Raw genomic sequence first — 25047 nt, 5'->3', positions numbered from 1 at the left:
AGTCTCAGTGAATGTAGTTTTTTGTAGCAAAATACTGTACCTTTATCTTCTCTTGCATCTAGTAGTGATTTTTTTTCTTAGTTCTCAGCATTTAGATTACTCAGATAAGTAATCAAAGACAATACGTAGATTATACAAGGTTGTGATTGTGAGATGATAAACGTAATGGATTTTTTAATTGTTCATGACTTGTGTATTTTATAATCTCGAATACGTGCTTGAAGACTTTTCTTTTTGAAGTGTATTAATACATTATAAAATCGTCATACAAGTCTAATGTTGGCAGAGGAACACAGTCTTAGATCATACACTATCAGTCATTGTCTCTATCATGAAAGTTGTGCTCTGCTGGTGTTTATTTTTAACAACATGGTCATAATTTATCTGCTGTCGTCTTTACTTAACAACAACATGGCCTTAGTTTATCTGTTGTTGTCTTTATTTTTAACAACATGGTCTTAATTTATCTGCTGGTGTCGTTACTTACAACAACATGGTCTTAATTTATCCGACTGGTTTACACTTCAGTCTCACATAAGAACATAAGAACATAGGAATGGAGGAAACTGCAGCGGGCCTATTGGCCCATATTGGGTAGTCCCATTTACACCCAACCCCTATTGCTCATATATCCATCCAACCTATGTTTGAAGCTATACAGCGTATTCGCGTTAAGGATGATATTTGGTAACTTGTTCCACTCATCCACTACTCTATTTCCAAACCAATGTTTACCTATTTCGCGCCTAAATCTAAATTTGTCTAATTTAAAACCATTGTTACGAGTTCGCTCCTGGTTGGATAGTTTGAGTACCTTTGTAATGTCCTCTTTGTTCAGCCCTGACTTCCATTTATACACCTCTATCATATCGCCCCTCACTCTACGTCTCTCGACGGAGTGCAAATTAAGATGCTTTAACCTGTCTCTATACTCAAGGTTCCTAATGCCCGGGATTAGCCTTGCCATTCTCCTCTGAATTCTTTCCAAGGATTCTATATCCATTCTGTAATACGGTGACCAGAATTGAACTGCGTAATCCAAGTGAGGTCTCTTATGCTCTTATGGAGGAGTAGAGACCACGTGAAGGAGCAGAGACCACGTGGATGGGGCAGAGACCACGTGGAGGAGTAGAGACCACGTAGAGGAGCAGAGACCACGGAGGAGTAGGAGACCACGTAGAGGAGCAGAGACCACGTGGAGGAGAGAGACCACGGATGAGCAGAGACCACGTGGAGGGAGAGAGACCACGAGAGGAGCAGAGACCACGTGGATGAGGGAGACACGTAGAGGAGCAGAGACCACGTGGAGGAAGCAGAGACCACGTGGATGAGTAGAGACCACGTAGAGGGAGAGACCGTGATGAGAGAACTACGTGGAGGAGTAGAGACTAGAATGTAGAGGAGTTAGAGACCACGGGATGAGTAGAGACTACGTAGAGGAGCAGACACCACGGGAGGGGCAGAGACTACGTGGAGGAGTAGAGACCACGTAGAGAGAGACCACGTAGAGGAGCAGAGACCACGTAGAGGAGCAGGAGACCACGTGGATGAGAGACCACGTAGAGGAGCAGAGACTACGAGAGGAGGCAGAGACCACGTGGATGAGCAGAGACTACGTAGAGGAGCAGAGACCACGTGTGGAGAGTAGAGACCACGTAGAGATAGACCACGTGGATGGGGGCAGAGACCACGTGGAGGAGCAGGAGACCACGAGGAGCAGAGACCACGATGGGGGCAGAGACACGTGGAGGAGTAGAGACCACGTGGGAGGAGGCAGAGACTACGGATGGGGCAGAGACCATGCAGAGGAGCAGAGACTCACGTAGAGGAGAGGAGACCACGTGGATGAGAGACCTGCAGAGGAGCAGAGACTACGTGGATGGGGCAGAGACCACGTAGAGGAGCAGAGACCACGAAAGAGGAGCAGAGACCACGTGGATGGGGCAGAGACCACGTGGAGGAGTAGAGACCACGTGGAGGAGTAGAGACCACGTGAAGGAGGTGTAGACGAGGTATTATGAAGTGTGAGGCGTCATGAGGTGTGAGTCGTTCTGAAGTGTTATGAAGTTTGAGGTGTAGACGAGGTGTTATGAAGTGTGAATCGTGATCAGGTGTTATGAAGCGTGAGGCGTTATGAGGTGTTATGAACTGTGAGTCGTTATGAGGTGTTATGAAGTGTGGGGCGTTATGAAGTGTTATGAAGTGTGAGGCGTTATGAAGTGTTATGAAGTGTGAGGCGTTATGAGGTGTTATGAAGTGTGAGGTGATATGAGGTGTTATGAAGTGTGAGGCGTTATGAAGTGTTATGAGGTGTGAGACATAATGAGGTGTTATGAAGTGTGGGGCGTTATGCAGTGTTATGAAGTGTGAGGCGTTATGAGGTGTTATGAAGTGTGAGGCGTTATGAGGTGTTATGAAGTGTGAAGCGTTATGAAGTGTGAGTCGTTATGAGGTGTTATGAAGTGTGAGGCATAATGAGGTGTTATGAAGTGTGGGGCGTTATGCAGTGTTATGAAGTGTGAGTCGTTATGAGGTACCATGAGCCGACGTAATGAAAGCTTCGTAAGGTCCTCGGTGCTACTCCCTGACACCATCCTCTGATCCTATCTCTCGTGCGTTTCCTGCAGATAAATACCACTTTAAATTCTCAAGTATTAATGAAGTCTTTAATCTAAGAACTGATATATTGACCCCATTTTTTTTTCATTGCCGTACAGATATTTCGTAGATTTAAATGACCATTGGTGGAAACATGTGTTATATTGTATCCTGTTGAATGTTTGAGATATAGGTGGTGGAGTGTGGGTGAACGGTGGGGTGTTTTGTACCACAGTGGCCAGCCACCACCACCACCACGCTCGTTTGGATAAAGTTTCAAACTTCTGTTACTGAACCCCAGAACCCCGAACCCCTTGTAAACATATTGGAGTCATATTCTTAAATAGTGTAGCCTGACTTTTCTGATACTGTTCTTATATGTGTATTAATAATGCCCAGAAAAGGATTTAGAACATTTTAATGAGGGCACACACACACACACACACACACACACACACACACACACACACACACCATGCCAACTGTGTAGGGCCGCCGCAAACTAGCATCGTCTCTACACTTGAAGTCTTAGCGCCATGGTAAAATTCTTATCTACCCCGATTCATAATTATTAAAACCAGTGACGCACACATATCTACCTAATTTTTGCTTTTTGCGGATTTTGTAGTAATAACAAACGTCATTTGATTATAATTACGCTGTTATTTACCTGGTGCCCGCTGTTGTATTGGTAGTTGTACAGTATATAATAATAACAAACTTGGTTCTGTGTCTCGGTGGTAGTAATGGCCTCGGTGAGACCGTTCGACCTTACACCTATTGGCTATCGTCACCGGTACTGGGCTCCGTCATGCGGGATTCCAATATTATCACCAAACGGTCACCTGACAGTAAGAGAGAGAGAGAGAGACGTCTTTCCAGCTCATTGATAGATTGCGGTAGTGAGAGTCCATCATTGTATAAATAGGATGTTGCTACACACCGGTCCGGCCCTCAATTTATTTTTGTCAGAGGGCCAGGTCTGTCATAGCCTGTGTACAAGATGAACGACCTTTACGCCCACGAGTCCCCTTTGGTCACTGTGCGCATGCGGAGCTAAGTGCAGCGTGCGACAGAGAATATAAACTTAAGTTAATATGATGAAGTTTGGTTAAGCTAGGTTAAATCGTTGGCCGCTGTCTTATAAATAACTTAATGGTGCCTGTGTCCGAAGTGAGGGTGAGTCTGTGGGGGAGAGAGTGAGTAAGATTTGAGTGAGTGTGAGTGAATATGAGTGAGACTCACCATCATTCCTGGTTGTAAACACGCCAGCCTCAGTGTGTTGTGGCGCCACACTTATTGACCACAATTCCTGCTCCTCCTCTTCCTCCTCCCCCATCTTCTTCTCTCCCATGCTGTACACGCGGTTATCTTTTCTCACCTTGTTCACGTTCTTACCTCCTCCGTATACCCGCTCGTGTCTCCTTTGAATTCAATTAAGAGTTTGGGCGCAACAGTTCTCAGGAGGGACTTTGTCCATTGTGGAATGTAAAAGCAACTATTTTGGAGGTCAGTGAGCCTGTCTTAGTGGGCAACTATGCCAGGTTCAGGAGAGTGAGAGGAGCTACTCATGATAGAAATTTTTATAACCTTTTTTGAGGGTAAGAATGTCCGACTAAGATAGTGAGGTCTCGTGTTGTAGATTATTATGTACGTCACGTCCTTCCCTGTCGCCTGAGGACGTCTCTCTGTCGCCAAGGACGTCTCTTTGTACCCTGAGGACGTCCTTCTGTCGCCGAGGACGTCTCTCTGTCTCCGAGGATGTCCTTCTGTCACCGAGGACGTCCTTCTGTCACCGAGGACGTCCTTCTGTCACCGAGGACGTCCTTCTGTCACCGAGGACGTCTCTCTGTCGCCGAGGACGTCCTTCTGTCGCCGAGGACGTCCTTCTGTCACCTGAGGACGTCTCTCTGTCGCCTGAGGACGTCTCTCTGTCACCTGAGGATCGTCTCTCTGTCGCCAAGGACGTCTCTCTGTCGCCCGAGGATGTCTCTCTGTCGCCTGAGGACGTTTCTATGTCGTCTGAGGACGTCTCTGTCTGTCCTGTCGCCGGACGTCTCTCTGTCGCCCGAGGACGTCTATCTGTCACCTGAGGACGTTTCTATGTCGCCTGAGGACGTCTCTCTGTCGCCCGAGGACGTTTCTATGTCGCCTGAGGACGTCTCTCTTTCACCTGAGGATGTGTCTCTGTCGCCTGAGGGCGTCTCTCTGTCGCGACGTCTCTCTGTCGCCGAGGACGTCTCTTTGTCGCCTGAGGACGTCTCGCTGTCGCCTGTGGACGTCTCTCTGTCGCCTGAGGACGTCTCTCTGTCGCCTGAGGACGTCTCTCTGTAGCCTGAGGACGTCTCTCTGTAGCCTGAGGACGTCTCTCTGTAGCCTGAGGACGTCTCTCTGTAGCCTGAGAACGTCTCTCTGTCGCCTGAAGACGTCTCTCTGTAGCCTGAGGACGTCTCTCTGTAGCCTGAAGACGTCTCTCTGCCGCCCCAGGACGTGTCTCTGTCGCCTGAGGACGTCTCTGTAGCCTGAGGACGTCTCTCTGTGAACGTCTCTGAGGAACTGCCTGTAGCCTGAGGACGTCTCTGTAGCCTGAGGACGTCTCTCTGTAGCCTGAGGACGTCTTCTGAGAACGTCTCTGTAGCCTGAGGACGTCTCTCTGTAGCCTGAGGACGTCTCTCTGTAGCCTGAGGACGTCTCTCTGTAGCCTGAGAACGTCTCTCTGTCGCCTGAGGACGTCTCTCTGTAGCCTGAGGACGTCTCTCTGTAGCCTGAAGACGTCTCTCTGCCGCCCCAGGACGTGTCTCTGTCGCCTGAGGAATTGATTTGAATTGAATTGAATTGAATTGAAACAGTTTATTTAGCCAGAAAAACTCAGAGTGGATAATAATAACAATATTAACATGGCTGAGCCAGTTGAGAACCAGAGCTCTCCTGTAGGCACCTAATATATACTATACATTTATCTCAAGGAAGTATTATGTAACATTTAGTATCATCTGGAATAGTACAATAGCATGGTGGTAATAAGAACATTTCAGAATGTTACCACGGTTATCACTTCAATATTTATTTATTTTATTTATTTTTTTAGTTTAGTTTGACGTTAGCAGTGGGGAAATTTCTTGAACCAATTATAGCAGATAGCATCCGATCGCATTTAGAGAAAAGCAAATTGATCTACGACTCTCAACGTGGGTTTACAAAGGGAAAATCTTGTCTAACAAATCTGCTGACGTTTTTTAGGAAAGTCTTCGAGGTAGTAGATAATGACGAAAATTACGATGTTATTTACTTAGACTTTATCAAAGCATTTGACAGAGTACCGCATGGGAGGCTTCTGAGAAAAGTTAAGGCTCATGGTATCGAGGGGAAAGTTTTAAATTGGATAAAATCATGGCTCACCGATAGAACGCAGAGGGTCAGCGTAGATGGTGTTAAATCTGAGTGGGGCCGTGTAACCAGTGGGGTTCCCCAGGGGTCAGTACTAGACCCACTCTTGTTCATAATCTACATAAACGATCTAGATACTGGGATCAGCAGTGACATAAGCAAGTTTGCGGATGACACCAAAAATAGGGCGGAGATTAATTCAGGGCAGGATGCAAATACATTACAGGAGGATCTAAATAAACTGCAGGGTGGTCTGAAAAATGGCAAATGAAATTCAACACCAGCAAGTGCAGCGTACTTAATATTGGAAGAACAAATACTGTCAATGTATACAGCCTTGCATCAACCTAGAGAAGTCGACTTGTGAAAGAGACCTAGGGGTACTAAGCCGGACCTACGGCCTGAAAACAGTGCGTTAATGTTCGAAATAAGCAAACAGAGTATTGGGTTTATATCTAGAAGTGTAAGTAATAAGAGTGCAAGGTCTTATTGCAACTATATCTTGCGCTAGTCAGGCCGCACCTCGATTATGCGGTTCAGTTCTGGTGCCCTTATTATAGAATGGATATAAATTCACTAGAGTCGGTGCAGCGAAGAATGGCGAAAATGATTCCGGGACTTAGAAACCTTGCTTATCAGGATAGGTTAAAGAAACTAAACTTGCATTCCCTAGAAAGACGAAGAGTGCGGGGAGATATGATAGAAGTATTTAAGTGGGTGAAAGGAATCAATAAAGGGGTTATAGATAAAGTTCTTATAATATCCGAGCAGAATAGGACTCGGAGCAACGGGTGTAAGTTGGATAAGTTTAGGTTTAGAAGGGAGATAGGAAGGAACTGGTTCACAAATAGGGTGGTGAACGAGTGGAACAAGCTTAGCAACTTTGTAGTAAGTGCTGGAACGCTGGAAAGTTTTAAAAGGAGACTGAATAGATTCATGGATGATAGATAGTGGTAGTAACTCTCGACAGGAACTGCCATGCACAGGCCAACCGGCCTGTTGCAGACTCCTTATTTTCTTACGTTCTTATGTTCTTGCATATATATATATATATATATATATATATATATATATATATATATATATATATATATATATATATATATATATATATATATATATATATATATATATATATATATTACAGTGGAATTGAAAAACATAGGTATAATGGGGGAGCAATACAACATGGGTTGTACAGTAATAAGGTTGAACAAGAGGACAGAGCTGTCTGGATTATGTCTAGTTGGCAATTATGTTTATTGCAATGGTAATTACTTACATATTTACATGATAATTTCCGATAAAACGGTTTTGATGGTACAATAAAAGCAGGTACTGTAAATATAGTAGTCTCTCTGCCGCTCGAGGACGTCTCTCTGTCACCTGAGGACGTCTCTCTGTCACCTGAGGACGTCTCTCTGTCACCTGAGGACGTCTCTCTGTCGGCTGAGGACGTCTCTCTCTGTGAGGACGTCTCTCTGCCGCTCGGGGACGTCTCTGTCACCTGTGGACGTCTCTCTGTCACCTGAGGACATCTCTCTCTGTCACCTGAGGACGTCTCTCTGTCGGCTGAGGACGTCTCTCTGTCACCTGAGGACGTCTCTGTCACCAGGACGTCTCTCTGTCACCTGAGGACGTCTCTCTGTCGCCTGAGGACGTCTCTCTCTGTCGTTCGTGAATGCCATCTGTCACCTGGGGAAAAAGTCTCTATTTATGTATCTGTCGATCTTTCCATTCCCCTCTCTCTCTCTCACACATACACACACACACACACACACACACACACACACACACACACACACACACACACACACACACATACACACACACACACACACACGAAGTACCCACCGTGTCTCAACATCCGACGGACATCCCCTTCTACATGTATTTCACTACAACCGCAACACATATCCGCATCAGGAAACACAAAATTAAACCAGTGTGAAGTAAAATATTGCAACACTTGTATTTAGTTGCAATATCAGTCCATGCAATATAAATGAACTTGGAGAGTAAGTTGTGCATATGATGCAATTAGCGACTAGTGAAGGTTGGTGTGGGTGGCAGGTGGGTACAGGTGGTACAGGTGGGTAAACAGGTGGGTGGGAGATATAAAAAGGTGGTCCAGGTGGGTTAGAGATATAGACACGTGGTATAGGTGGGTCAGGGATGTAAACAGATGGTCCAGGTGGGTAGATGGTGTGTAAACAGGTGGTCCAGGTGGGTAGAGGTGTGTGTAAAGAGGTGGTCCAGGTGGGTAGAAGTGTGTGTAAACAGGTGGTCCAGGTGGGTAGAAGTGTGTGTAAACAGGTGGTCCCAGGTGGGTAGTGAGGTGTAACAGGTGGTCCAGGTGGGTAGAAGTGTGTGTAAACAGGTGGTCCAGGTGGGTAGAGGTGTGTGTAAACAGGTGGTCCAGGTGGGTAGAGGTGTGTGTAAACAGGTGGTACAGGTGGGCGGGCAGGTGTAGTTCAATGCCCTTAGCTTGGTGGCTTCTATAAATAGGAGCTTTACCTTCACGTACCCGCTCGACCCTCCCTCCACCTGCCTACCCATCACCCACCCCCTCCCCTCTCCCTCCAGACCTAGATTTTGTCATGTGTGAGAGAGAGAAAGAGAGAGAGAGAGAGAGAGAGAGAGAGAGGCGCCATACTTATCGATCTCTGATGTTTCCGTGAGTTAAGAAACAAGTAATCGTATTAAGAACATGCCAAGGTAAAGAGTCATCACAATGGAACATGTGACTATCGACTGTCTGCGTTAAATTGATGACAGTTGAGGACAGTTATTAGCACTTGTCGACTGTTCAACCTTAAGGAATAACAGTTAAATCCATTCCATAGTATACCACCTGACTGGTTGCGTCAATTAATCAACAGTCAGGGTCAACCAACCGATCCGTCATGTTTACGAAATATTTCACTGGGAATAAATGTGATTATTTATTACGTCAAGAGAAGTTACGTCAGAATAAAATTGTCAAGGGGTATCAACGTCAGATAAACGGATTTAATGAGAAGTATATGACGCATTGTGTCTGTCTGTCTGTTGTGGTCCACCGGAAGTCTCATTGTGTACACAGAGAGGGAAAACCCCCTGAGCAGGTGTCGTTCGTTCTCTATCACATGAAGTCTAACCAAACCTAACCTAACCTAACCAAACCTAACCTAACCTAACCTAACCAAAGTTAACGTAATCTACAATACTAAATCATGTGACTACTTAACTTGGCTTAACCGACCAGACGATAACTTTAAACACAAACCAAACCTAACCTAACCTAACCAAACCTAACCTAACCTAACCTAACCTAACCTACCCTACACACACTCAGGGGCTCAGGGTTCCTCCGTCACGCTCAGAGCCACAACGTAAGGGTGCAGGAACGGGAGGTTGAGGGATGGAGGTAGCAGCGGCGTAGCTCAGGAGAAAGTAGGTGAGAGTGTGTGTGTGTGGGCGAGGCGAGATAGTCTGCATGGCTCTCATTTATTTTTTGTTCCTTGGCCAGAATTTCTGTACTGGAGAGAAGAAACTGCTGGATCACGGCCTAACTTAAACTTAACGAAACCTAACTTAATCTAAACCAACCTAACCTGATTCTAATCTAACTCTGACTAGACATTCTTAAACCAGCCCAAGGAACTTTGACCTAACTCTAACTCAACCTAACCAAACCTTGCATACGCCGACTAAACCTAAAGAAACCCTAGCTAAACTTAACCTACCCTAACCTAACCTCAGCTAAACCTAACGTAACCCCATCCAACGTAATCTAACCCTACCTAAACCTAAAGTAACTCAACCCAACATACCCTACCTTAACTTAATTGAACCCTTAACTAAGTTCATCCTAATTAGGCATTTCACCTGCCAGAATTAGCCTACCTGATGTTATTTTCACCGTTTGATCTCTGTTTTGAAGTTATAGGTTGAATTAGGTCACGTTGGGTTAGGATAAGTTTAGTTTATGTACGATTGAGTTTATGTCAGTAAATTTAGGCACAGATCTCAATGTAAGAATCTCTTGATCACATCAGATCTAACAAGACAAAAATAACAAGGGGTTTAACTGACTGACTGACTGACTGGGATAAAAACACGTCCAATTTTTCCTCTTTCTCCTGACCGTGAGACTGAAAACTGTTCTCACTCACTGACTAACTTTTCCTGTTCGAGGGGTGTGTTGGTGGTGGTGCAGTGTGCCATGTTGGGTTAGGTTAGGTTCGCTTTAGACACAATAGTGTTTGTTAGGGTTAGGTTGAGGTAAGCTGGGTTAAATTAAGATGTGTAAGGTTAGGATGGAGTATGTTAGGGTTAGGTTAGGGGAGGGTAGGTTGGGTTATGGTAGTTTTGGGTGCGTTGTGTTAGGTTAGGTTACTATAGGATAGGCTGGGTTAAGTTAGTTTGGGGTGTTAGGGCTGTTTCCATCTGGCCAGCACCAGTAACACCAGTGTGGTGGCCTCATTAGTCTCAACACAGATAACAACAATCACCTTGTTATCACCACTACTGCTAGCTAGTTCACGTTAACGTGTGTCAGGTGCCCGCCGCGCCCTGGTCGTATACAGACTGTTGACCTGAGAAAGAGATAGTGTGTGTGTGTGTGAAGGAAGAAGAAAGGCTGAACAAGAGAGAGTGAGGAAGGAGGATCATACATTATAGTTCTGTTTCTTCTCATTCTTCACTCTTGTCTTTATCATTCCCTTTGTCTCGAAGGTCTGTCGTTTCTACAGGTCTCGTACTCGGGGTGTGTGTAAGTTGAACCCCGCAAGCCTCAGAGGGGTTGAAACAAGCGGTCTCTCACACAGACCCCTTGTATACACCCCACTTCTCCCCAGTCGTAAAAGGGTCTTACTCCTCCCTGCATATCACCGTTCCCGTCTATGTCCCCGTTTCTTTAAGGTTAAGCAACACTTCCACGTAACTATGTAGAGTAACGTCTTCCCTTACGTGACGCTTTGATTTAATCTGGGTTTACAGTCACTCATCTAACGCACTGCCCCAGCCGTAAGTAGAATAAACAGCCCGGGTAACATTATATAGCTCTGGGGTACTCCCGCATTTATTTCAAGGAGCTTACTCATGATGCAGTTCACTCTAAAGGTGTACATATATTTCTTCTTTTTGGTCATCTTCTGCGTGTGTGTGTTTGTGAATATAATGACGCACGCAAACTCAAAGTGGAAATGAGGTGTCAAGTTAGTGTGGTGTAAGAGAGTAAATGAGGAAAACTAGACTTGTTGAAGCTCCGTTCGTGGTGGTGTGTGGCATTGCGTCAGGCAGTCGTCAACCTTGGCCGCCGCCGCTCCACCCTCACACTTTATGGCGCCGGGTACCTTAACCCCACCGCCTTTCCAACCTCACGCACGCTAAACAACCCAACACTTGCTCATAATATTACCTAAACAACACTTGAGCATTTATAAATCCTGAAATATTTTCAATTTGGACCAATTCGTGATAAAGAGGTTGAGTAACTAGCTGTTGGTTTACGCATTTCCTGTCAAAACGGTGGCAGGAGTTAGTAGTGTTGGGGTCAGTTAGGTCACAGCAGTGGCAGGAGGTGTGAGTGAGTGAGTGAGTGCTGGTCACTCTAGATAACGCCCCACTTGTTATACATTATCACCATCATCGTAGCCGCGCTCACTCCCACCAACATACCTGACAAGACGACCCACACAAGGCCACGCCCTAGCTATCAAGCTGCCATGGTGCACAACAGGTCTGCCTCAGGTACTGCTGTTGCTTTCAAGTAAACAAAAACATCAATTGGTAAGATAGTGTGTTCTCTCTGACCGGAACACTTGACGCTTCCTGTGAATTAATACCGTAATACTGTATCCTTTCACCAAAACTTGTGTAATGGATAAGTTGCGTTAAATTAGAACACGTTATGGTGCGATACTGCTATTTTTTATCATCTTATGTTTGGTTAACTATCAGGTTAGTTTAAGTTGCTAGTGGTGTGAACGGGTCATGGTCTCTCACTAGTTCATAATAGCCGACCAGGGTTGGGGAGGGTAATGTCAGCCCACGTGATGTGTTGTGGTGCACCAAGAAAGGTTCCAGTCTACAGTATATGGGTCACTCGGCTCACTCGCCCATCACAGTTAAGTGAGAGAGTATATTGGTCATTACATATACCATTGGTGGTATCCAGTGTGTGTGTGTAAGAAGTCGTATAGTGTGTGTATAACGGTCACGTACCGGGCGAAGCAACGAAAGACTTGAATACTGAAATCATAAAATACATACGATATATTGTTGTATCCTAATTAAACCTTCCTTGGCATTTTCAAGTGTAGATTAAGTTAAGTTAGGTTAGCGTAGAATGATTACCTGATCGTCAAATATTTCACTCTTTAAATCGTACTTGTGCGTCTGCTACCTTACTACTACCAACAAAGGAGTCTTGGGTCCATATTCTCAAAGGGTTCGTACGATGAATGTTCCTGGTAAGAGAGAACGTCAGAATGCACCTCACTGGCTCACTTACTGTAAGCTACAGCACAACAATTACCTTTAAAATAACCTGGGATGTCGGATCTTCAGGTAAATATTTGTTTTTCTCTTAAATGGCTTTAAGTTGGGAGGTTTATTTCATTGTTACTCAGGAATGTAGATATGATAAGGGGTTGGTTGATGGTGGGGCGCGGGTAGGTGACTCCAGGGGCTGCTGTGGTGAAAGTATGTGTTAGGCCAGATTTCTTAACCCTGCGTGCGTGTGTGCGTGGTGTTGGGTGTGTATGGTGGTGGTCGTGGTGATCCAGCAGCACATGTGTGTGTGTGTGTCAGGCAACGAATGGGGGGGGGGGGACTGTAGCTGTAGTGCAGAGAATATAAGACCCCTCCCCCCTCTTAGTTCACTGAACTCAAATAACATAATAATCACGCCCACCTCTGATAACCGCTATATTGAGATCAAGATAGCGACGATGGTGTTCCCTAAACGGACATAAAACAAATAAATTGCCATGACGACTGAACGAAAATGGAACCTCTTTTTGTCAACAGTTGACCTCCAGTTTGTATTATGTTGACATTATTGAGCTTTCGCTACAGCTACCAGGGTGTGAAAATGGGAGTTATGGTGGTGATTGACCTTTACAATATGTTGGTGGGCGATAATGTTATCTTAAAACCCAGGTCTTGTTGTTATACTCATAGTTCAAGTGCGTCCTCACCTTGTGCACTATCGTACTCTTGTCATAAGTAACAGATAATTAGTCACTGTTAGAACTACTGTACTCCTTAATGTTAAATGAAGCCTGATTTGATTAATATGAGTTTAGAGTCCTCGGTATATGTCCCAGCTTATTCACAAGCTGGGAAGTAAACAAAAGATGCTGGATCCAGAAGATTCACAAAGATTCGTCCTGTGAATATTCTTCGCAAGTAAAGATGTGTGAATTTATCTAATTGGTTGACTTACGACAAAACACTAAATATAAACAATAACTTACATTAAAGTACTGAGACTTTACCTTAGCACCCTACGTAACATTACCTAAAGCTCTATTTAAAAATATTCTTACCAAAGAGAATATAAGCGTTTTCCTTACCCATTGACCTTCCATCTTACGAAAAAATTCCGACCGTAAACTCGTCCATTAATCGATGTTATTAGTGAACTTTATTTTTGGTGTTTTACCTTAAGACAACCATTTAGGTACATTCTCATGTCTTCACTTGCGAGAAACATCTTATGAACCTTTGGACATGTGCACTCTGGTACTGCATATGAAAGGACGTCATTAAGTGAACGTAATAGTGTATCAGGAAATTGTATCTCCCCAAACTACTTAATAGCCCAATTTTCCCCACACAAGTTGTAATTCAGGTGTACTTTGACCGAAGCTTCAAGTTTCCTCTGTATAAAGAAGTCCTATTTGATTCGACATACAGAATAATGTTTGTATGAGGTAAATAAGCATTCATTTTTGTGAACAATTTTAAACTTTCATTGCACATAGTTTTATAACAGAAATACATTTGTGTGAGGCTTAATTCATTGTCCTATACTTATATATCAACGGATTATCTGAAGATTATCCCTCACCTTATTTCACCTGAAGATTAACCACCCTAACGCTGCCTGGGGTTGGGTTAGGTAGAGTTGCATCGCCTTCACTAGGAATATTAAAAAAAAAACTACTTCTAAAATACGGCAACATCCAGCGTCGTCTCTTGGTAATTATGACTTCTTACTCTTCACTGCCACAGTTGGGCTCTAAAGAAATAATATGTTCATCTTCAGTTCACGAAGAGATAGATAGGTAGAGACAAAAATGGAATATATGAGGCTCGACCATCTCTGACATATAATGTTGTATATTATAAACATTGTGTCGTGTGTGTGTGTGTTTAAGATGAGGATAATTATGAACAAGTATGTGATGATATTTGTATTGTATAACACCATACTGTCACTATCCACAGTGTATCCTCTCCACTATTATGTCCCACCTTTCTTTATGGATTTCTGTACCCCTTGATCCACCTCCACACAATGGTTGGAGAGGAATCAAGTTAATAGAGAGAGATATGTGTAATAGTGTATGCAATGATCGTCCAGTTGACCGGGATGATGTAAGAGATAGGGACGTAACTATGGGAGTGAGGAAATAAAATGAATATATTTTAGCACGTGACTGATCCATCTTGACATTTAATATTATACAACATCTATATATTTTTAGATGTTTTATTGCAGCTATGTGTAATGAAACCTATAGGCAACCGGGAAGATTAAATAGTCCCCTGCATACAGATTATCGTTTTCTCCGGGGTGTAGGGTGGAGGTTTTCATCCATTTTCTCTGCTAGTGGTTGTGGTAGGAGTGGTGGTGGTGGTAGGAGAGGGTGGTGGTGGTGGTGGTGGTGGTTTTGGCGCGCTTCAAGATTCGAATCTGTTTTCCCACAATGCCTCGGCTGTGTTGATCGTGACGTCACGGCCGAGTGAGACGTTGACGCCATACTGGGTGTTAATTGTGAAAATTGTGTGAATCCCATGCCATCCGTGCGATTTCTAGATGTTGAACGATAAATATATGACATCCTACCACCTTAAATTACCAAAAAGTGTTTACCAAGGAAGAGACTTTTGGGATGGCCGGTAAGTACAGTGGAGAATAGATGCGAAGAGGACGAGCCCGAGTCTCCTCTCTCTTCTGGTGCTCGGAGAGAACTAATCGCCGGTTTTCACTAAAATAAAATAAAATCTCCCGCCGGCCAAAATAGGGAAGTGTGGCGGTGACCCGGGAGGAAAGACTAGTAACTCCATAATGTCTGATTTTGCAGGCAATGGAGACATCCAATGGTGCTTCTCTCAAGTCAAAGGAACCCTAGACGATGACGTTAGTGAAGGTAAGATTCATCACAAGTGTTTTTATTGCTTCATGCTTTATGCCTCATATTTACTCCTCCATCTGTTGTCTTACTTTACCCATAATGTATTTTTGACCTAGTTTCTTGCCTCGCTAGTAGACATTTTTTCTTAACTTTTACTATGACTGAGGTTAATGTTTGCAATCATTCAAACTTCCTTCTCCATCTTGTCAGGTGATTAACCCATATAAAATGTTCTCCAGCACCTATTTAACCCATTGTTGTAATTGTTCTAATTTTAAAGTACAGTATTATAGGGAGTGGCTTGGGGCCCAGTGTGTCCTGCTCATGTTACTACTTTACTATAGTTATATTATTATTATTAGTTGGATAAATATTTGAATTGTTAACATTACTCCTGGGAATATACTTTTGAACCGCTGAATAAGCACCTCATTTTGAATTGGTGGTGGTGTTGCAGAAACATTGCTTGCTGCTCACAATTGTAATTTTTTTTTTTATTTGCACCTTGGGCTAATGTGAGAAGGTGATGTCCAGTAAAATGCTGCGAAACATGATGGATTTATTCCAGATAATCAAGTGTTCTATACTAACATTGGACCTGTGGAGGATAGCCTTCTCTGTAGGGGCTATTTAGTGAGAAAATATCAGTCAGATGTTGTGTGGCTAGTGGTTCTCACTTCTTGGAATAATCTTCATTTTTCTGATATAGTAATATAAACACTAATAACTTGACCTTAGTTAATGTCTTGTGTTTGTTTAAATGATTTACAATATGGCTCCATTTGATACCCAATCTCTTGAAATACTCCTTTTGTTTAGTGGATATAGGAATGTCTGCCGTACACCAAAAATCACGTATATAGGTACAGCGGTCGCTATACCGGACCATGTTGTTATTGGTTAGGTTAGAAAGAATGCCATCTTAGTAACTATAATTGTATAGTCTGCCCACCACTTATGTGCATTAGGCTGCTGTACCAATAAAAATCAGTGTTTTGCATTTGGCTGCCGTACCTATATCCTGTGCCTTGTTAAATGTATAGGTACTGCAATGTGTAGAAAAAATCAAACTTCGTTCATCATCAACGTTAACCAAAATGAACTTGATGTTACAGGAGATGTCTAATCAAAATAATTGCCCTCATGTGTTGGAAATTCCTGTACATTAATGGTAAATACAAAACAGTAACATGATTGTATAATTTCTCATCATTTTGTGAAGTCAGTTTGGCTTAATTGGGAAAATTTAGGTGAGGTTAGTTGAGTTAGGTTATTTTAAAGGTGTAGAATAAGGGTGACACTTTATTACAAAAAAATTGTTTGGTGGGTTGCTTTTGGATGTTTGTTTTAATGCATAGGATGCTGAAATTTTGTGTTAGTGAGACCTCACTTTGAATGTGCAGTTTAATTTTGGTCACCATACTACCGATTTTGAATGAATATTGGCTCCCCAAAGAAAACAGTTAGAAAAGGACAACTAAATAAATCCCAGGTATAAGGAAGGAACCTTGAATGGAGATTGATTAAAAAAAAAATGAATTTGCATTCCTTGGAGAGAAGTTGTGAAGGGCAAGATGATCAAAGTGTATACAGGAGGTCCTCGGGTTACAAACGGGTTCCGTTCCTGAGGACGTTCTTAAGTCGGAGCACATACAGTACTATGTGCTTACCGTACATACAGAACAAAACCTCAGTCCTTATATACTTCTAAAATCACGTAATTTAAGAGAAAAGAAGAAAATGGTTGACAATACAGTAAATGAAAAAAATATGTCATCGGGTAAATAAAATACTGTAAATTTCAAGTTTAACCTTGTTCGTATCGGTGGGCGTTCATAAGTCAGGAACCCCCTGTACAGTATGGAAGACTTGCCATTCGCGAATTTGCTATTCACAATTTTGACAATTCGCGGTAAACAGATGGTGGCTAGCTTGCGAGCCTTTTCCCACATCACAATGAGTCACCCCACACTTTATCTGGTGTTGTACTCTAAAAACTTTTGTTTCTGTGTGAAATGACCCCTCAAAAAAATGCCTCGTGTCAGTGCTAGTGGAGTGAAATGTAAATGGCAGAAGTCAGTGATGACCCTGACAACGAAAGTTGAATTAAAGTACAAAAGTACAAGATATAAAGCAGCATAAAAGTACAAACATTACTGATAAACAGTCACGTGATGTGAAACTGCTCGTAGCAAATATTTAGCAGATCTTCGTCCACTACTGAATTCGTCCCACAGTTTGAAGAGCTGTCCTTGGTGATGTACATACTTGGCCTGCTGTGTTCGTAGCATGTTACCGTTGGACAAGAGCCACACCTGGAGTGTCATTAGTTTTGCTTCACTATGGAGTAGCTTGATTAACAGATAGAAGTTAAGATGTCATTTTCTTGCTTTCAAATTAAGGCGATTATGCCACTCTTCACAGTCATTATTTGTGCAAGGTGAGCCGAGTCAGTAGTGTGTGGGCCCAGTTTGTTATTTAAGTTGGGCCTAGTTGGTTATTTAAGATGGGCCGAGTTGGAAGTACACTTGTTGTTTGGTATAGGTATACAGTAGTGCACTAAAGTTGTATAAGTTGCTGTTTGCAGTTTTTCCTTCACTCTATTCTTTGGAACCTAACCCCCACAAATAACAAGGGTTTACTGTATATGGAAGATGGATTCACTTAAAGGTGATATAATTATGGTACCATACATAAACTATAAAATTACATAGGTGCCAATACATATTAGTGGGTATAAGTTAGAGAAATTAAGATTTAGGAAGGAATTAGGTAACCTTTGGTTCAGAAATAAGAGTTTTGGATGAATGAAACAAGTTACCAAACACCATCATCAACTCAAACTCATTGGAAGTTTTAAATATGGAAGTGACTACTAAGGTAGAATTTCCCGGCAGGGCAGACTGGGGACTACAGTATATAGCCGGGATATTAATTTAGGGTGGAAAGGTCGTGTGTCCTGACATATGAGAGTCATTAGGTTTGTTTCCTTAGGCTTTGGGTTTTTCCTTTTTGGTAAGGTTAATTTGGGTAAAAATGTATTTCCCCATCATTTTTGGGATGTTCTTAAGAAAAGGAAGAAGTTTTCTTCTATTGGAAAGCTTCTTAATGTTGTTTGTTATTTTCTTAAAGTTTTTGGTAATACAGTACAGTAGTTAGGCTAGCTTGGTAATTGTGAAACTTGAGAATAACCTTTAGTGAACACGGGCTGGCACTGACTACTCGTGTAAACCTAGGGAACCAACCCAAATGACTAATACCGGTATACAGTATCAGGATACATGACTTTTCCAACCAAACTTAACATCCCAGCTATGTAGCCTCCATGCATACTGTGCAGTATGGGTTTTTGCTGAGCACTATTGTTTAAGAACTTTTAATGATTCACTTAGATGAAATATACCAGTTAGTACCCATAAACTTTCGGTTGTCAAAACAAGTAGCAGCCATGAATGATAGTATTCATTAACTTACATTCTGTATTAGTCAATCAAAACAATTCATAACTTCAAGCTGTGCAGACAAGCTCGAGTTTTATATCACTTGGTTCATGTTAGGAGGCAAGTCAAAGGGATAGTCTGATTTATTTTTTTTATTTATTCATTTATTTATTTATTTTTTCATAAAAAATGAGACATCCATATTTTATCCAAATGGAATTAATTTCCAAGCTTGGGACACTGGCAGTTATTTCTTATCTCTTTAGATTGTAGATCAGATCACCTGCAGAGGATAATAATGATCAATGGCTGATTTTTTGGGGGGGGGGGGGCTCCCCCTACATCCTGTGCAAGGTGAAGCGCAGAAGCGTTTACAGCGCCCAAAAGGGAAGCATGCTAAGATCATGCTTGCCTTTATGTCTCATGAGTTAAGGGCGTAGAAGCCTGAAGAGTCAAGGGTGTAGAAGCCTGAAGAGTCATGGGTTTTTGTCAGTAAGTTATTGGAAGCTCCAACAACTTTCCCTGAATACGAATTCGCAACTTTCGATTTACAACAGGTACCTACTTTACTGCTAGGTGAACAGGGACCAAGGAGGGTAAGGAAGTGTGTCCAAACAACTTTCCACCGGCCCGTGAATCGAATCTGTGACATCTCGCTTGCGAGACAAGTGGTACCGTTCTACCACCGGCTCCCCCAATGGCTGAGCTGATTGTAATTGAGATCAAGTAAAGTACTGTATAGGTATTAGGATGTGTATACTGTAGATGATATATGAATAGCATAGTCCAGTCTGAGTACCAAGGTGACTACAAATGAACTTTCTGATGCAATATAAAGTATTATGAGGAAAAAAATAGAGTTACAGTGAAAAGATGTTTTATTTCAAGGTAGCTACAGGATATGAAGTTCAATATGAGCTACTTTGTGGCTCTGCAGATATCAAAGTGGCACAATATTCTGAATCTCTCCCTACTTTTGTAGAATAGCATATCCTTTCATTCAGATTTTTCATAGATTGCTGGCATTGATGGTACAAAAACTTAGTTTTTGACATAGTCCCAAAGGAAAAGGTCAGGGAGCTTAGATCAAGCAAACGAGCCAGCCTAAAAATGGGCACTCCACACCAGAAGAAAGTATTAACTTAATATTGAATTAAGTTTTCTTTGAAAATTCATTATTAGTATATCATACTTTTCACCCATTTGTGTGTGTGTGTGTAAAATCAGGAGGTTCAATTATCACCTGGTATTGTGTAGGAATACTCCAGTACTGTATATTCCCAATCCTATTCTAAATATTGATTTCTGGGTGTTGTTTTTACCCTGATAAGTTTATGTTCAAAAGCTCAACTTTTTTCTGAGCCAAGACAACGATGTAGATATGTCTTTTGTATTACAGTAATGTACACCTGTATATGGGTTACGAACGAGTTCTGTTTCTGAGGTCGTCCTTAAGTCGGAAATGTACATAAGTCGGAGCACATACACAATGTACACTATATCACAGCCCAAGTCCTTTTATACATTTCAAATCACATAATTTCAGAGAAAGGAAGAAATTTAATGACAAAATTGAGTAAAGAAAGGTAAAAATTAAAGTTTAACTTACATTGAAACCTGGGACTGGCTTGCATGTAGAGATGGACATTTGTAGGAGTGACAGAGGCTTTATTGGGGTGCTTGAACTGAAACATTCTTCATTTTGTCATGTCTCTGTAGCATCGAAGATATTAAGTAATACATCTATGAATCTTGCTGTTCAAATTTAAACAATCCATCTTCAATAAGCCTGAAACCATCTGCTATTTCTTTTGTAACGAATTGCTTTGGTTCTGGAGTTTCTGTTTCCTCTACATCCTCTGACAAAATTTGCTTCTCCAGTTCACTCAGGTCCCCCATTGTTTAATTCTTCAGCATGAGACTCAAGCAACTGTGTGACATCATCCTTATGAATATGAAGTTGGAGCTGGTTCCCAAGTTCTACCACTGTTTGTGTCACTTCCGCAACATCACCATCAAAGCCCCTGAAATCGTGGACAAACTGTGGGCAGTGCTTTTTCCAAACACCATTTCCCCTTACCTTGAACCAATTAAACCAGCCCTTACTAGCAACAAGATTTTCACCACCACAATGGGGCTTTCAAGTCAGCATGCAAGCTTCTCTCTTTTTCCTGAATCAAGGCTAGACTTAGAGGCAAATGCCATTGATTTTAATCTTCCACCCATATCACTAACAATCTTTCCATTTCAATTAACAATCCACTTCTTTTTGTTATCACAGTTGAGTGCATTGGTGTAAATCCTTTTACATGTTCAAGAATTTTCTGTTTGTCTTTCAAAATTGTTCCGACCGTTGACTGACTGAAACCCAACGTTTACCATTGATTAAAAGTGTTTTGCCCTTTTCAGAACGTTAAATTACATCAACTTTCACTTCATTGTAATTGTTTTCCTTTTCTTGGATGCACTACTATCACATGCATCAGATTTGTGTTTGGTAGCCATAATGGGGGTAGAAATAGAGTTAATAAGCAAAAAAACAACAGTTTGCACTTGATCATTCATGTTAATGTGGTGAGGATAAAGTGTACTGACACTTCCCTCAAGGTGTGTGGCTGGGCGATACATCACTCCCCACCCGCTGCTCCACCTCGCTGCTATACCACGCAAACTAGCTCTTGTGCGTAAATACAGTGGTCCCTCGGTTAACGAAAACAATTCGTTCCACAGAGTCATTCGTTAACCTAACGAATCTATTATTTCAATGGGATATTGGGTAATTGGTTCCAACTCACAGAAAAAGTATACATACAAAGTACTGTATACCAGTAATAGAATTAACAAAACATTAAATATAAACTAAATACAGTACTGTACTTTACAGTACTGCATACTGTACAATAATAAATAAAAAGCAATAGAATACTGTATTTTAACTTACTTTGAGGTGTGTATGTCGTATTACCGGCAACTTTGTTTACATATCAAACAGCTGATTGTAGAGGCAGTTGATGATGATGCCATATTCTTTACAGAGTGCATTGGTTCTAATGCCTTCTTCATGTTTCATAATAATTTCAGCACTGTATATTATCAATATGTTAACTAAATTTCAGAATGACCAATAATTTTAATATAAAAATATGCAGAAATATTCAACAGACCAACTTTCTTGATATTTACTCCACTGGAAACGAATGTAAACATAGAACCAATTACTGTATTGGCGGACTAGCCAATCAGCTGATGCTCACAACAAAATGTGTTTGTCGTAAGGATTTCGTTAATCGAACTGAAAATCCTTATGGGAGCTAATTCGTTAACCGAACCGTTTGTTAACCTAGGGACCATTGTACTATGAACCAGTTGTACTTAAGCCGGACTTTTAAAATAATTTAACTTATGGGACCTCATTCGTATCGGCAGTTGTTCATAAGTCGAGGACCCCCTGTATACAGTAAAACCTTGCTAACGCGGATTAATTGAATTAGGGGAAGGGGTGTTCGGGATACAAGGTCCACCTTAGAGTAAAAAAAACGAGTGTGACACCAATGTATCCAATTTTTATGAAAGAAAGGCATTTTTTTAATAAAAATTAATTAAAAATTAATGTACACAAAGTACATACACTACCTCTCCAAGTCCTTATTCTCATACTGCTAGATTTTTTTCTGGTCCACATTAAATTTCATGGCATATTTGTGCGACTTATCTTTTGATTTTCATATATCCGACACCTACTGCTATGAAATTCCGTTTTCAGCGCATATTTGTTTGAGAGTAGCACATTCTTCTAGTTTTTCAATCACCTTTAACTTTTCGTTCACCGATAAAGTCTTAGCCTTAACCTTCTCACCACTCTACGGACACCAAACACTTTCTTAGGGGCCATGGTTATTGTCTAATTTTCCAATATAAATGCAAAAAATATGAATGCTACTTCAGTCTACAACATAATCACACTACTGGCAATGCCAAATAAGTTAGACAATAAAGTTCGGCGCGTCTAAATGGCAATAAAACACGATCGACGGAGTGAGAGAGTGGAAGAGATGCTATCACGAGCGTTGCTAATTTATGACTGAGCGCGTCCCTTTGTTTACTGGCATGAGTGAATCATGCAGTCTGTCCACCTTGGTCCCTTGAAATTTTGGCTCAAGGCAGACATGCCATCTTATGGCAAATTTTTTCATATTTTTTTTTGTGTTGGGGGTTTGTCTGGCTTATGCGATATCCGGCTCGGCGGGTTCTGCCGAGGCTGTTGGAGTCTTTTGTAATTAATAGATACTGTATTGATACTTTCAAAACATTCAAGTCAGCTAATAAAACTTCAGCATAGAGGTCAAAATGTTTTGAAAATATTATAAGATATAAATCTATTTGAATACAGTACGTGTGTTAAGGTGTAACTTAAGAATGATTAGAAAAAAGATACAGTATGGCATTAATCTTAGACAAATGCTGTGTTAAGTTAGTACTACACCTGCCATCTGTTATAATCCCTGGCTGGATTATGATTACCATAAATGAACGGACAGTACAGTACTGTAGTATGAAATTATGGTATACAATTTGTATGTTGACTTGCTGGTGGTAGCACAAAAAAAATTTCCACTGGTGAACATCAGGACTTTCTTGAGCTTGTGATACTTTACTCATAAAATAGTTTTTAAGAATTGGGTTTTGAAAAGGATATTAACTTTTTCATTTATTGTGTTTTTACGTGAAAAATCTGTTTGTATCGTGCTTGAAACTTTTGGCTACTTATTAGAGAAATATCTTATTCTTCTGTTAAATATTTCAGCGGACATCATTTCTTGTGTGGAGTTTAATCACGATGGAGACCTGCTGGCCACTGGAGATAAAGGTGGCAGAGTTGTCATCTTCCAGCGTGATCCCTCGGTGAGTTTTTTATCTTTCTATATTAATGTTGTTTGTTGTAGATTGGGCCTGAAAATTAGCTTTGCTTTCTCTTGTCCAGTTTTCTAGGTCAGACTTCCTTTAAAAGTCATTCGTAAATCCTTTTTTCTTTATATTCCTTTAATTTGTTCTTTATTCTCTCCCCTGTCTTCCCCTTCTGATTTAGTACCATTATCTGCATTTCATTGTCCCAGGTACCACAATATACTGTACTGGACATTTTGTTGCACAGGTAACAAGCAAGATTTACAGGGAAAAAAATAAAATCATTGAACTTGACAAGAACATAAACTGGTACATTACTCTTAAACACATATAAATACAAGTTCCTCTATAAATGAATAACTTCTCCATCTTACATATAGTGTTAATGTGGTATCCTTTTGAAAGTAGTTTTGTCACTTTCAATACTGTAGAAATTCCCAAGACAAAAACTGGAAGGGTCTCCCATCTATTCATTTAGGATACAGTATATGAAATAAACCACACACACATTCTCCTTTTTGGGTTTGTAATATTGATAACAACATAGTGGAGATTAACCAGTTTATGGCATGTTGCTACAGTATTATAATGTTTTGTTTGACAAAATGACTGCATCATGCTAGGTTTTGTGCCTGTCTAGAGAAATTATACTTATTTGTCTTTTAACCACCATGTTTAATCAGTAAGATAAGTGATTATCTGAGATGAGCAGAGAAATTGCTTGAAAGTACTGAAAAGTGGTGCCTCAGTAGGTACCTGATAGTACATGAAATTCCACTTGTAAGGCTACACGAGTCTCTTATTTTTTCTAAGTACAGGTACAGTATTGAAAGATTTAAATAAATATAATTTTATGCATAAACACAATAAATGGTAGCATTGCTCTATAAATTATGTATGCTAGTAATTAACTTTAATTACACAGGTTATTTCACCTTGGAAGCTTATATGATTTACATGCAATGGTATCCTTGACCCTCTTGAGTGTCTGAATGACTTTAATGGACTTTATTCTTCTCGATTAAAGTGACTGTTCTTCGGAGGCCCCCTTGTATAGGTTAAAAGCGCATTGGAGAATCCTTTGTGGGGTCTTCAGGCTAGCCAGCTCTGAGTTGGGATGATCAATGAGGACCAGACTGGGGCTGAAGCCAAGCTTCCAGCTTTGGAGCAAATGCCATTGTAAAGTCACAAAGCTGAAGAAATCCACAGCCAGCTGTTTAAAGTCATGAAGCTGAAGCCATATAAAATGTCATCCTGATGATATTCTAAGTAATAGTAAAAAATCTGAGTAAAGGTAAAATATTAGTTATTTTATCATAAGATTTTAATAAGAGAACATTATAAGTATAGTATTATACAGGAGT

The 25047-nt window shown here is 41.3% G+C and overlaps 1 protein-coding gene across 4 annotated transcripts in view; it reads left to right on the top strand.

Annotated features, from left to right (window-relative positions):
* LOC121857428 (protein phosphatase PP2A 55 kDa regulatory subunit) overlaps positions 1 to 25047 on the top strand; it is a 46197-nt gene that overhangs the window by 6811 nt on the left and 14339 nt on the right. The window contains exons 1-3 of one of the 4 annotated variants that reach the window (XM_042353497.1): positions 11536 to 11721; positions 15288 to 15353; positions 23583 to 23680. In XM_042353497.1, the coding sequence (XP_042209431.1) occupies positions 11697 to 11721; positions 15288 to 15353; positions 23583 to 23680 (189 nt within the window). In that variant the 5' untranslated portion in view covers positions 11536 to 11696. Of the gene's footprint in view, positions 1 to 11535; positions 11722 to 12446; positions 12541 to 14916; positions 15103 to 15287; positions 15354 to 23582; positions 23681 to 25047 lie in introns of those variants that run through there. The other 3 variants (XM_042353490.1, XM_042353506.1, XM_042353483.1) reach the window with 3 other exon arrangements.

This window comes from Homarus americanus, unplaced genomic scaffold, assembly GCF_018991925.1.
Source record: "Homarus americanus isolate GMGI-L3 unplaced genomic scaffold, GMGI_Hamer_2.0 scaffold54347, whole genome shotgun sequence".
In the NCBI taxonomy this organism is placed as follows: domain Eukaryota; kingdom Metazoa; phylum Arthropoda; class Malacostraca; order Decapoda; family Nephropidae; genus Homarus; species Homarus americanus.
This window is presented reverse-complemented; position numbering and strand designations above follow the sequence as displayed.